We start from the raw sequence: 13,691 nt of genomic DNA on the forward strand, positions 1-13,691 counted from the left end.
TTCAGATCTCCCATCCTTCTTTCTTTCCTGGCCTCCCAAACAGACAAGAACAGAGAGGTTCTAGGAAGAAAAGGGAAATCTTGGAGGATTCTCATCTGCCTACTGGAATCTCTCAGTCAGTGAAAGGTCACAGGCTTTTGACTTCAGTAGACATCATGACTGAAGAGTTGGTACACCACACACAGAGCTTTCCGTGAGCCTGTTAGAGAGTAGCCAGCCAAGAACCACTAGACAGCTGGGAAAAGCTAATATGAAAAACAAAATAAGCCAACAAACAAGATAAACAAACTGGAAGAAACGGATGCTTTTCAAGAACACTCAAAATTTTTAAGAAAACTTGAATTTTTTCGTAATTATCAAGTGAGAGATGAGATCTTTTTTATACCTATGATATAAGAGAATGCTTTAAAAAAAACTAGAGGGAAAAAAAAGAGCTCTCAGAAAGTAAAATGACAGCATTGAAATTGAAATGAAAACTAGGGGAAATTTTTTTAAAAACAAAAAGAGGAGAGAAAATACAAGTGAAAAATCAAAAGGTCAACAGCCCCTCCACCCAGCCCCCCCCAAAAAAAAAAGTTCTAGAAAGAAAATAGTGAAATAGAATTCATCAAGGAAAAAATTCAAGAAACTTTCCCAAAACTAAAGACCTGAGTTCCCAGAGTGAAAGGAGCCACTGAGTAACCAGTGCTAAAGATGCATATAGACCTCAGGATGGCACAGGATGAGCATGACATCTCAGAACCTGGAGACAAAAATGATCACAGATGGTAGATTTCCATCAATCTTTTAACAGAAAAAACTGACGGTAAAGACAGTGGAATTCCATGTTACAGTTCTTTGTAAGAAGAATTCTCCCAAGTAGTCAAACCACGTATGCAAATAGTAAAATACTTTTAGATGTATGAATTCTTCTAAATTTCTCTCTCTCTAATCGAAATATTGGAAGATGTACTCCAAAATGAAGGACAACATCAGCAACATGGAAACCAGCGTCAGAAGAAATAAAGGGAATTTTCATAGTGATGAAGACCCAAAAAAGATGTGCAATGGGCTTTCAAGGGGCTTGTCAAGTGAGACAGCTCTAAAATGAGTTAAGTAGAGATTAATAGAATACCTATGGATATGAATATATTGAGAAAAGATTTGCACTGGGGGAAGGCTTACAGATTGTGCTCCAATTCTAGGGAAAATAAAACATCATTGGAAATAAAAGCAGTCATGATATATGTCACATATGTGAAGAACATTTACATATGCATAACATAAGCACTAAGTACAGATAGAACCAAAATAAAAATGCAACTATTTTGGGAAATGGGAAGATAGAAAGTGTGCACAGTGGTAGAGAGATTGGGAAAAAAAAAAAGAGCTTCATCTTCTATTTGGAAAGTCAATAACTCCTCAAAAGTTCAACAGGAAGTACTATAACATGATAATTCAGAGACACGGAGGCCCAAAAGATGAATGTCTCTGGAGAAGAAAAATTGGAGACTATAGTTGTATATTGGAGTAGTTTTTTCATAACAAGTATGTCCCACGGAATGATGAGATCTTATTTACCTGCATAACTTTGATAATATTAAACCTAAATTTAAGAACCTACTGTGAATTACACAGATTTTTTTTTTAAAAAGCCTTGAAATCAAATTGAAAAAATAACTTGTAGAACACTCATATGCAAGTCACTATCTAGGTCCTAGGAAAATGCAAAAGTCAACAAGGAACATCTTTCTCCATTAACAAGAGAAGATACTTCCAGGGTGTGTGGGTGTGCAATTGAGTCTAATAAGAGTCCGTAGACCTGATACCCTAACCCCAGAAGATCACTGAACCATGACCAATAGTTCCATATTCTACAAGTTAAAGGTAAGCTGTTAGTTCTATCCTGGCCTTATTTACCAATTCTTTATAATGATTTTTGGAGACCCCTATCTTTCAGAACCAACTATCCTTCAGAAGGAGACAAAACACTGAATACAAAGTTTTAATTTTTTTGGTGGTAGCCGTGGTGGGGACAAACTACGGTTCTTACATTTAAGGCCCTGAAGTTATTTTCCACAAAGGACCATTTTAAGTCTGATAAATAAATAATATCACCCCTCTTTGGTACTTACAGTAAATTATTTATCTTTGGCACTCTTAGAAACATGCACTGGTGACATTAATTATTTAAAAAATGAATTATATCACAAAAGTTATCGCCACCATCATGTAATATTTATCAAGGCTGCAGTGTGCCAGCACACCAGGATTCTCTCTCACTTAGACTTTCCTTAACTCCTTTACTCTTGGAACTCTTTGCGACTCACTGAAGCTTTGTCACACATAAGTGAACAGATGCCATACTTGAGACAAAACAAGGAACTAAATGTCTCACTTATGTATCCTAACAGTAACATTTAAATACATTTTTAGGTGTCACAGTAAATTTCTTTTCTGAGTTTTGCTTCCTTTTTTTTCTTCTTCCTTTCTTCTTTATAGAGCTTTCTCAGGCCTATGGGTAGCCCTAATTAATCCTGAATAAGTTACACACAAGTTACTAAAACATGTTCCTCCTACAGTGCATCCATCTAAACATAAAATATGGCAATACAACTGAATCTATGCTTTTATAAATAGATGTTGAATTGGTAGGTCTTTTCCATCTATATGTCGAGTACCTACTTCTACAGACTAGAGTTCACTTAAAGGTGAAATTTGAAGTATCATTTTGACAATTTGAAGATGTCCTGACATGTTACTGTGCATGACACAGTAAACCAAAGAAAAGCTTCAGCTCTATTTCATTATTGAACAAACAGACATTTAAAATGATAAAGAAGACACTGCCTACGATGATGGTTACACATGAACTAGACCTGGCTCTTAAGTTTCCTTCAGAAAAGAGGGGTGTTCCTAACATTTAATGGAAGAGCTTGGCTTTAAGATGAACCAAAGGCCTGGATTTTGGAGTTGCCTTTGCCACCTATTAATGGAGAAAGACTCCTGAGTTTTCTACTGTGGAAAGGCAACTCAGAGATATAACTGTGGGTCTCTCCCTTACCCCTTCATATGCACTATAGACCTGGAAATATGTTGTAATTTATCTGAGTGTTAAACTGGGAAAGGTAGCTAGGAAAGCTCACTCTCATCCAGCTTCCATTCTCATGGGCCTCGGTATGGTCCCAGGGAATAGGCAGCCTATTCCACCCCCCAAAGCCCACCTCTGTGAGAAAAATACCTGCTCTGGACTGGCTCTGCTGGTCACTGGGTAGGGAGTCCACCTAGCTGAGGAGTTAGCAGGTCCACTTGGTTCAGAAGCTATATGACTTTCAAGCTGGCTTTCATCATGAATATAAAGGACACACGTTGCCCTTGATCTATATTTATCTTTACTTATTGACGGTGCCTTCAGAGACGCCCCAAACATTACTTGCCGATTTTGTGATCCTTAGGATATTGCTCTACCTTTCCTAGTCTCGGTTTCCTCTTTCTCAATTGGGGATTGGTTGATATGCACATTTCATGAATATGTACATCAAAAGTCTGATACTACTGCCAGTGTTGGTATGAAATTCTAATAAGATTGCTTTATTTATGTAATGCCTTTTATACTTTTCAAGGGACTTACCTTTACACTAGCTTCTTTGTTATGATAATTTGTGGGGGAAACAGCAAAGCAAAACCGCTTCCAACCCAACACTGGGCCTTTACAGTTATGTACACAGGATGATGACAGCAAACTTACAGGATGCATTCAGTTATAGGAAGGCATCTTATAAAAACCAAGGTCTTACTTACATTGATTCAAAAAATGTTTAAATTCCTTCTTGAAGAGTACTACCACAACTTACTGGCATCAACTCAGTGACAAGGACTGGGCTAGGTCTTTACCATTCATTTGTTCTTTAAGTTCTATTAGACCTGGGTGAAATATTATGCTCATCTTACAAAAGAGGAAATTTGAGATTCAAAGAGACTTCAAAACTTGGCAACACAGAGTCAATATCTAGCATACTATCTTGAAGAAAAGGTCACATTGATTTACTAATATGTCCATGTCAAAAGTAATATGAATATGCACATCATTTTCCATCTTGGAAGTGATGTTAAGGATACTATTAAAACCAAAATACACATTATTCAATAGAGTCCAAAGCCTGACTAATGATGATATCACTGTCTCCAAGAGCTTAATACTTTCCAAAAATAGTTTCTCACTAGCCCTATTCATCAGAGGAAAGAGGAGAGCAAGTACACGCTGGCCTTAGAAACAAGGGCACACCCAAATGCCCAGGTCTGGAAATAAATGTCTAGGCTCAGAAGAATGAGGCAGGAGCAGGAAAGTGTTTTTAAAGGAAAAAAGAAAAAAAGAAAAAGAAAATCTAATTAGCTCCAATATTAGGAAGCTCTCCAGGCTGCTGTCAACCCTCATTGTGGGATGACACCAGTTATAGTTCAGGACTGAATCTGCAATCTCCTTGTCTTCAACTCTGCCACCTATGGGAGCCAGCCAAAGGTGGTCCTGCAAATCAACCAGTGGCCTTGACAGGCTGATGCTAACAGAATCCAATAACCTCACAACAACAGGTCACATGCAAGCCTTGGTGCAACTAATCTGGAAAACCATAAACCCGACTGAGCTGAGTGACAGCTAGATGACATAGCCAGTCTGGAAGCCCCAGAAAGCAAAGGCTTGTCAAGGATAACTCCACCCTGTGGATGTCAGTTTCCCTACATAAAGAAAAAGAGATGGTAGATTTGACTCAGGCTGTGGGACCTCTTAGCCCAGCGAATAGCAAGTTAAAAACCTCCATTTTTGCACTAGGGTAATGAGTAGATAATATTAACTGCACCTATTCACTATGATAATGCAGTAATTCAAGTAATGTGAACATGATTTGAAATTCTACATTACTATGCAAACACAAACAGATAATAATAATCTAATACTCCTACATTTTAATAATTGCCTTTTGCGGGGGGCGGGGGGGGGGATGTGGTGCTAGGGATCAAACCCAGGGCCTTGTGCACACTAGACAAGCCCTGTCCCACTAAGCTAAATAGTCCAGCAAGATGATTTATTTCTTACATTAGTAAACACTGTATCCCTTTATGTACATGTTTAGGCTAGTATACCTTTTCAGACCAGAGGGACAGTCAGAGCAACTCTCTGGAATTAAAAATAGTAATGGCAATGCTGTTGGTGTGTGAAACAGTTGTCTGAAGAAGGACTCTTCCTTCAGCTGGTACGCTTTACTAAGATCTGTCACACTCTGCATAATAGAGTGGCTCTCTTGCCTAATAATTAGCAGGAGATCTGGCTGAAGCATCTGGGAGACTGAAGTTCTATTCTCAGCTCTCCCTGCTAATAGCTGTGCGACACTGAACAATTAGATACTTCTCTTGGTTCCATTCTTCCTCTTTGTAAAGGGGCAATCCTAACATGGTGGCAGGAAGCATGAAAGGAGATGGCCCATTTAGTAAGATGCTGTGGAAGGCACTGCACTAAATACTACGAATATTGTGATCTATCATGCATATTGACTGAAATGGCAAACTGCTATCCAAAAAGATAGCAGGCAGGTTTAGACATCCAGCGCAACTCCTTTGAAACATTCTTGTAAGGAATGGAGTCTATGAAATAAAACGCGATTCAAGCAACAAAATAAAAATTAAAGGCTTACTCTAATGAGGAAAACTGGTCTTCCTCCCCCTCAAAGTATTTATTTTCCTAAAATCAATCATTGCCTTTAGGACTTATTTTAAGATGACCACATAAATTATAGTGAACATCAAAGTGATGTTTGGTTCTTTGGGATTTCTAAATCTAATTCATTTCTGTATAATTGAGCTATGAACTTCAACAAAAGAAGGTGAATCAAGGTCAGTACAGAAGCTGAGTATGTCAACCTCCAGCTCAAAGCATCTACATATATTATACTACCTTAAGTAATTCAAAACACTAACCTATCTTAAAAAAAAAAAAAAAAATCTTGTAATCTTGCTGACCAATCTTCCGAGGTGTTGAATGGATCACCTGAGTAATGCTGGCAAAGCACTTGGAAGAGAGAAAGCAGCATATTAAATGTCACTAGTCAAAGGTACTTATCTTCCTAGGGACTATCTCTAGCAAATCTTTAATCTGAGGATGGCTACCTTATGCCACCATGTACATTTCTCAGCTCCCCTTGAATTAGCCTAAGTAAAGAAATAGGAAAATGAATGTGCTGCTAGGGGTAGAGGAGTGCAATAGGGTGAGAAGCAGAGGAAAACCTGACTAGGAGCACAGTCAGACTTTTGGATTAGATATTCTCCTCCTTTTCTATTACTGAAATAGCTGAAAATGCCTAGGTTCTTGAAAAAGCAATTATGTAGTTTCCGCAAACTGAAGAAGCCACCAATTTGCAAACTACTTGGTAATATATCAAGTAGTGCCTAGCACATTATGTGACTTATTTATATGAAATCATCCTTAGCTTCAAAAAAGACCAAGTCTCATTTAAAGGAACCAGAATCCCAGGCTGTGAGATAAATGAAAAGAGTTACGGGGTGAAAGATGTGGCAGCTGCCCGCATGTATATGGTGGCTATTGTGAGGTCTCCTAGATCACTAACAGGGAATCATCCCCACAGTCAACATTCAAACAGCAAACACAACTGTGCAGTGAGTTAAACTTTCTAAATCGGTTACTATTTGAAGGTCTGCCACTTGTCCCTTCCGTAGAAACCAAGTGGGAAAAGAGAAGTCTGTGAAAGGAAAGCAGTCTCTTCAGAGGGAGGCAGCAGAGCCAAGCAGAAGCCATATTTATCTTTATAGATGTGCTGCCGGTAAATCAACAGAACTGCAGGAAAATAGAAGGCCTTTAATTTATAATGATTAATTGGCAAGAGAATCCTTCTTAAAAAAAATTTTTTTGGCTTGGAAATATCAAAGTTTATAGCTATTCTCTTAAATTATAGCTCATTCCTTTTATTTTGTTAATTAGATTTATTCTAGAGAGAAAATATACAATAGAACCTTAAGGTTGTATACCACTTAAGATGCTAGAAGAATTTCTATTTTGCCATTGATGAGGGGTTGTTCATGCTGAATTTGACCACCACCAACAGCTAGCGTACCAGGCAGGACAAAAACTGGACTTAAACTGGTGGTTGGGGGAAGACTGAAATTGCTGGCAAGAAAGTCTGGGTGGTGCTAACTTAAGGCATGGCTGAACCTAGCCATAGCTCTCCCAGTAGCTTTGAGCTTATGTCATCCTTATAGCTTCAGCTTCCCTAATGCTTCTTTCTCAAAAGTCTCAAATTTGAGTTTTTCACTAGATTGGAAACTTAACTTTACTTTCTACTCTAAAGCAATCACTGTACTCCAGAGAAAGGGGTTCCCTGAATGGTCAGGTTTAGGCCGCATCCATGGAAGAGAGGAAAAATTTCTACCCCTTTTAAATTACACTGACTGAGCACCAGCTGGGGATGATTAGTGATTAGACCATCAGATCCTAACTGCTACTGCCAAAAAAAGGAGTGTATGCAAAAAGCCAGTCAGGAGTATGTAGGAAAGGGGACTCACACTCAGAAGTGTCTTCTGCTTTTCTCCTAGCTGTGAGTAACTATCAGAAATCCTACTGAATTGAATGTTTATGTCTACAGTATACATCCTTTGGTCTTACAACTACTTCTAGGTCATTCAAACAAATTAAAATTAATTGATTGACCTGGTAAATATTTGTGAACTATTATCACACTTTCTCCACCAAGGTCAAATATTTCTACTCTTCTCACTATGCCTTACATGCCATGATTCTAAGCTCTTTGTACTTTTCATAATCTGTTGTTGATTTCATTATAGTCTGTCAGTTCTTTGAGAAGCACATTAAATAATAATTTATTAGAATTAGAAATAAGCATAGTGAAGAACTCATGTGTCTAAATATAATCCTTCATGCTAAAAAATGGACCAAGATAGTGGTACTTGCATCCATATTAAGAAAACTAGCAAATGTAAGACCTTGGAGGACAGACAGTAAATCCTTGGGCTCTTTACTGGCTTTTTCTCACCCTGAGTAATAAAAACCATACAATGTTCAAAAAGGAGGCAATCTGGAACCACATGGTCAAGGACTCTGCTACTTGCAAGCTGTGTTCCCTGATGTGAATTATATACGTTCTCTGACTTCTATTTCTTCCTCTCTTTAACGGAACAAAGAATCATCTCATAGGGTTGTTGTGAAATATAAACAAGTTAATACTGGTAAAACAGGATAGCTCCTGGTCCATAGGAAGAGCTCAAAATGTGCTGTTTTCACCACTGTCTAAGCATCCTTGCCATTACATCTCCCGACACTTAAGGCATCTCATCAACACACTCCATTTTTGTAATGAGGCCTGGGTAATCTGGACTATACACAGTGATTACATAAGCCACCCAGACAGTTGCTTTCAATAACTATGTCAGAAGAAATGAAAGCACCAATATACCACAGTCATCCTAGACAACAAGGCTTCAGTTTAGACTTATCCGTTTTCTTTATTAATTCCTATTTGGAAAGAAATGTTTCCAAGCACATAGATTGCCCTAAAACAACCTGACACACAAATAGCTGAGCTCATAAAACAAATACATTAGGTGCTGAATAACCAATATAGACATTTCTTGGTATTGCTGGGAAGGAGCTCTAAGACCCACCCCTCTACAAATACCCAATTCTGTAGACATGGAAGTCTTGTATATAAACTGGTAGAGAGAGGATTTGACATGACCTGTGCACCTCCTCCAGCATATTATATGAATATATATATGAACATATTATATGAATATATGAATATTATATGAATATACACATTCAGTACAAATGCATTTTTCTCTGAATATTTTTGAATTACTGTTGGTTGGTGTACAGAGGATACAGAGGGAGCACTGTACATAAAGCTTCCAGTCAGAGTTGCTGCAGCTAGTGGTTCCAACAAAGGCACATCTCGAAACCTATCTCCAGGTGACTCTGGATTAACAGGCAAAGGAAAGGTAAAAGAGTAGAGAGTTCGTGGATAATCCAATATCACAATTAAAAAAAAATAAAAAGACTCTACTCTTGCATATCCAGTGATGAATGAAGTGTTTTACAGACTAGTTATGAAAGGCCCCACAGGGAATGGAAATATATTTACCTTCTCCCTTTACCCAACACAGGATCTTAAGAACAGTGACAGTCCTACACTAATCATCCTGGGTTTCAACTGTACTTTAACTATAGTTAATGTGTAAAATGGTAAGTCAACAAAATAATGAAGAGGCAAGTATCTTCTTGTGGAAAAAAGAAAAGCACATAGAGAGTTATTTTTTTAATTCATTTTCCACCTTTACTTGTCAAAGCAACTAGGCAATGATTGGGTAGTTTTCAATCTGACAGTCATGTATCATTGCTTTAAGAATTGCAAATATTTAAGACTTCTTTCTTGCTTTTCAACAAAATTACTACTCTGAAGAAACAATAGTTTGAAATGTATAAATTCAGTTACAGGCATGAAAGATGTAGATTAATAATTTTTTTGTCATTTAGTTCTAATTGAAAGTGTTTCAAGGCACTTCTAAAGTAAATGCTTCTTATTGGTTCTGCACAGTATAACAAGATTCTCCTTTCTTACAGCCTTTCTAAAAATTAGCCTTTTCCCCATCCTCCACATAAGCAAGACACTAGCAACTAAAGTTAACACGTCTTTCAGAATTTGTTTTTCCTCGAGTTCTTATTTTTAAGGTGTTTGTACAAAAACCTGGAAAAAAAAAAAAAAAAACCTGTAAAGAATTGCTGGGCACAGAAGCACATGGCTGTAATCCCAGGAACTCAGGCGAATGAGACAGGAGGATCTCAAGCCCAGGTAACTTAGCCAGATCCTGTCACAAAAATTAAAAATGGGTACTAATGTAGCTCAGTGATAGAATGCCCCTGGATTCAATCCCCACTGCCACAAACAGAGAAGGGGAAAAAAAATAAGGGAAGAAAACAATATCCAACACCCCTACACCTAGATTCAACTATTCAACAATTAACATCTCGCTATATTTGTAATGTGTGCATGCGCTTTCTTTCTCTCTCAACGAGCCATTTAAAATAAACAGCTGACTTAATAATTTCATCATTCCTGAAAACTTCAGTATATAAATTGATATAGTATTATATAAGTTGGTAAAGGTAAGTTAACAATTTCCATTGGTGATATAGATTGATGTGTGTGTATCCATTACACTTTCAAACATTCCCAGGTGGCCCTAAAATGTGTTTAGGACTGTATCTTCTTTTTTTTTCTTTTCCCCAAATCTCTTATCAATTTGTCATGAATTTGCGTTGTCCTGAAAAAATGTCACATGCTCACTAAACATGAAAGGTCCACAAAGGAGGCCGATCAATCCATGGAGGGGCATGTTGTGGCCAAGAAAACAACTTCCTGTTTGTATAGCTATGAACAAAGTCCTGTGCTTTCCTCTACTGTCTGGTCTACAGAAGCATTTATGATGTCCACTCAGATGTTTCTATAATTGAAGCCGCAAAAAACTGAGTCAAAGAACATCAGTATTGCCTCAGAAGTTCTCCTTGTCTTGTATTTTCCACAAATCTTTAGTTCTGAGTAAATGCTGTCCCTCCGTTCTACCTGAGTAAGCGCATCTTAATAAAAACTCATGGGCAATGGTGTGAGAATCCTCAGAAGCCCATTTCTAGCCTTGTGACAGATATTTATATTTTATCCTAATGTTGATGTTCAGAAGTTGGAGGAGGATAACTATGGTGAAAGCAGTGGTGATGCTGGTGGTGGCAGAGATGATAACGGTGAGGTCATGGTAATGGTGGATGTGATGGTCCCAACTTCAGGCCCTACATGCAGGAATATCAACCATAATTACATTTGATCAGGATGCTCCAGTACAGATTTTAGATGAGAGCAAACTGTCACTGACACCCAAGGAGTTTTCTTCCACCTGTAATTTTATAAGCATTGAAAGCTTTTCTTTCTTAGAGCGTGGAGAAAATAATAAGTATTATAACAATTGTGTCATCACATATCTACTAACATCTCATTTCAGTTGGGATTATGAACAGAGCAGGTTATCAGACTAGAATAACCAACCAAGATGAAAGTTTTTCAGAGAATCTCTGCTAATAACTGGCAATGCCTTGTATCCAAGAGCTTAGCTTCATTATTTGAGACACCCACTTAAACCCAAGATATATTATTGCACCTATAATCGTTTTACAAAAGTTTTTGTTTTTTGTCTGACCAATTACTGAGTAGCCACTGTATTCACCTCTTTAAGGTCTCCTTGATAAGATGTTCTAGAGAGTACAAAGTAATATTCATTGTAGGTCCCTGTGAAATACAATGCACACCTGTGTGTCTGGCATCAGCATCTCCAGACATGTACAGGAGTTCTAAAAGTCAAAGCTACTCATTGCTTAACTTCTACCTTGGGCATAAATGACTATCACTTGCTCATCAGCTTCTATTGACCTTGGTTGTGCAGTGAATAAATAAGTCTCACATGATTTCACCAATTATTTACATTGCTGAAATATTATAAACCATCTTAAAATTATTTTCATGATCCAAATAGTTTCACTCATCATCAGATGAGTGTGCACATTTAAAACCAGGTCTTGTGGATATCTAGAAATTATTTTAGAATCATCCTGAGTTCCAATGCAATAAAACTGTTGCTGGAACTTCTTATATCAACCTAGTATGTATTTAACCATAATTATGGAAAGAAGAAATTGCATAAACACCCAATGAATCCCAGCAGAGATTCTGGGAGAAAGCAAAACATCTATCTTGAGAAGGTCCATCACAGGCAAGTTTGAAACATGTTAAAAAACATGACAAATCTAATATTTAAGTACTTATTAAAAACAGTCCTAACATATATACATAGTTTGTACAACAAAATAAAACCTTCATGTGAATAATTTTAGCAACTCTGGCTAACAATTATTATCAACTGTCTCTCAAAAAATTTAAGATAGATTTGCCTTAGAGATGAGAAAGGTATCTATACATTTTGGTCTTTGAGTTCCCCTCAGTAGAATCTGAGGGACTCACCTGCAGAAAAGAGGTATATTATTTCTGATTGTACAACTGATTCTCTTCTTCAACTGGCTAATACCAGAAGGTTTACAAATACAAAGTCAAACATACAGAAAAATATGGTTTTGGTTAGAGAAATTGGCTTGATTCAGTCATACAAATGTAAGTTTAAAAAACAAAGAATATTTTAAGAAGACTGCATACCTGCTCTTTGGATGGCACAAGAAGTTCTTCAATCATCATGCTGTCCCGTGCATAGGAGCTTCTGTTCAAGGTGTAAGACCTATCCGAACTGAAGGAGCGGAGGCTGTTGTATTTACAGTTAACCATTCAACAGTGGTAGATGATGATGAGATGAATAAAAGAAAATTAATGCATGCAACTTTAGGAACAAGCAAGATGGCTAAAAATATCGACAAATGCTTTCCTTGAAAGGACATCATCAAAAATAAAACTATGTTTGAGTCAATGTCTTTACCATACACAAACTTATGATCAGGTTTTGTTTAAAATTAGGCCAATTGGTATTAACTTTGTGAGAAGATGAAATGCATGAAAACTTTAGATGTTTCACCATGCAGCTGAACCAACAGAACACTTAGAAGAACCTGTGGGTAATTGACAATTGTTTTTTTTAGGATTAGACTGCATTTTAGAGTTTCCTGTCTTTCTGGTTCATGTCTGCTTACCTTGTGCTATTGACTAGAATTATGTCTGCTGTGAATGCATCTATTTATAAGTCTTTGGGAACCATATATGGGAGAGCTCTGGTTTGAAGTTGCTACTCATGGAAAACATCAAGAAGGAAGAGTGTTATTAATATACCTGTCTGACATCTTTATCATCTTTCTGGCCTGGAAGAAACACTTAATTTCCCTGCATGATTAGTCTATCCTTCCTGCAAATACTTTTTTTCCCCCTTGGCTTGACTCTTTTTTTCCTCATTCCTTTTATTGCTCTCCTTTCAAATCTTTCTCAAGCCCTCCACGTAATCTCTGAACTTTCCAGAGTGCAGCTCCCTCTAATGCCCTGAAGTACCACTCACCACACTGATCTGTAAGGTAAGGCACTGGAGGACCACAGCTGTCTTGTCATGTTGGTGACTTTGCATATATCCACATAAATCATGCCAAGATTGAGATTACAATTAATCTGGGTCTTGGATTAATGCCTTGTGATCCTTTAGGAACAGGGAGGATGGGGGTTTAAGAGGAACTGAGGTCATCTCCCACTTACCTCCCTGTCTTACCTGGCAGGCTATAATAAGACAGTTTTTCATTACCTCACCTTTCTAATGAGGCCTGAGGCTTCCTGTCTTGTCCTTCTTAGAACAACAGCATTGCAGAATACAAAACTGCTTAGCTGAAGTCTAGAACTGTCTCTTTAGCAATGGGGTATCCCCAAACTAGACATCTAGCCCCCTTGGTTTTCGTGTCTTTATCCATGTAGAGACAAAACTATGGGAAAATTTCTTCTTTTCACTCCTTGTATAATTAATAAACTGACAATCTAAATATTGTTTATTGTATCTTTACCAGTTGAATTAGCCAAACATTGGCTCTGTCCTTGCCTTGTGTATGACAGGGGAAAGAGCAAATAAGAGGTAAATAAGGAATGATTTCTCGCTTTGCATGAAATGAT

The 13,691-nt window shown here is 37.5% G+C and overlaps 1 protein-coding gene across 3 annotated transcripts in view; it reads right to left on the reverse strand.

Moving 5' to 3' along the window:
• The window catches only part of Ank3 (ankyrin 3), a 321,771-nt gene that overhangs the window by 80,273 nt on the left and 227,807 nt on the right, over positions 1 to 13,691 (reverse strand). For all 3 annotated transcript variants that reach the window (XM_076834218.1, XM_076834220.1, XM_076834219.1), the window contains one exon: positions 12,255 to 12,357. In XM_076834218.1, the coding sequence (XP_076690333.1) occupies positions 12,255 to 12,357 (103 nt within the window). The remainder of the gene's footprint in view (positions 1 to 12,254; positions 12,358 to 13,691) is intronic.

Source organism: Callospermophilus lateralis, chromosome 15, assembly GCF_048772815.1.
Source record: "Callospermophilus lateralis isolate mCalLat2 chromosome 15, mCalLat2.hap1, whole genome shotgun sequence".
NCBI classification, from domain to species: domain Eukaryota; kingdom Metazoa; phylum Chordata; class Mammalia; order Rodentia; family Sciuridae; genus Callospermophilus; species Callospermophilus lateralis.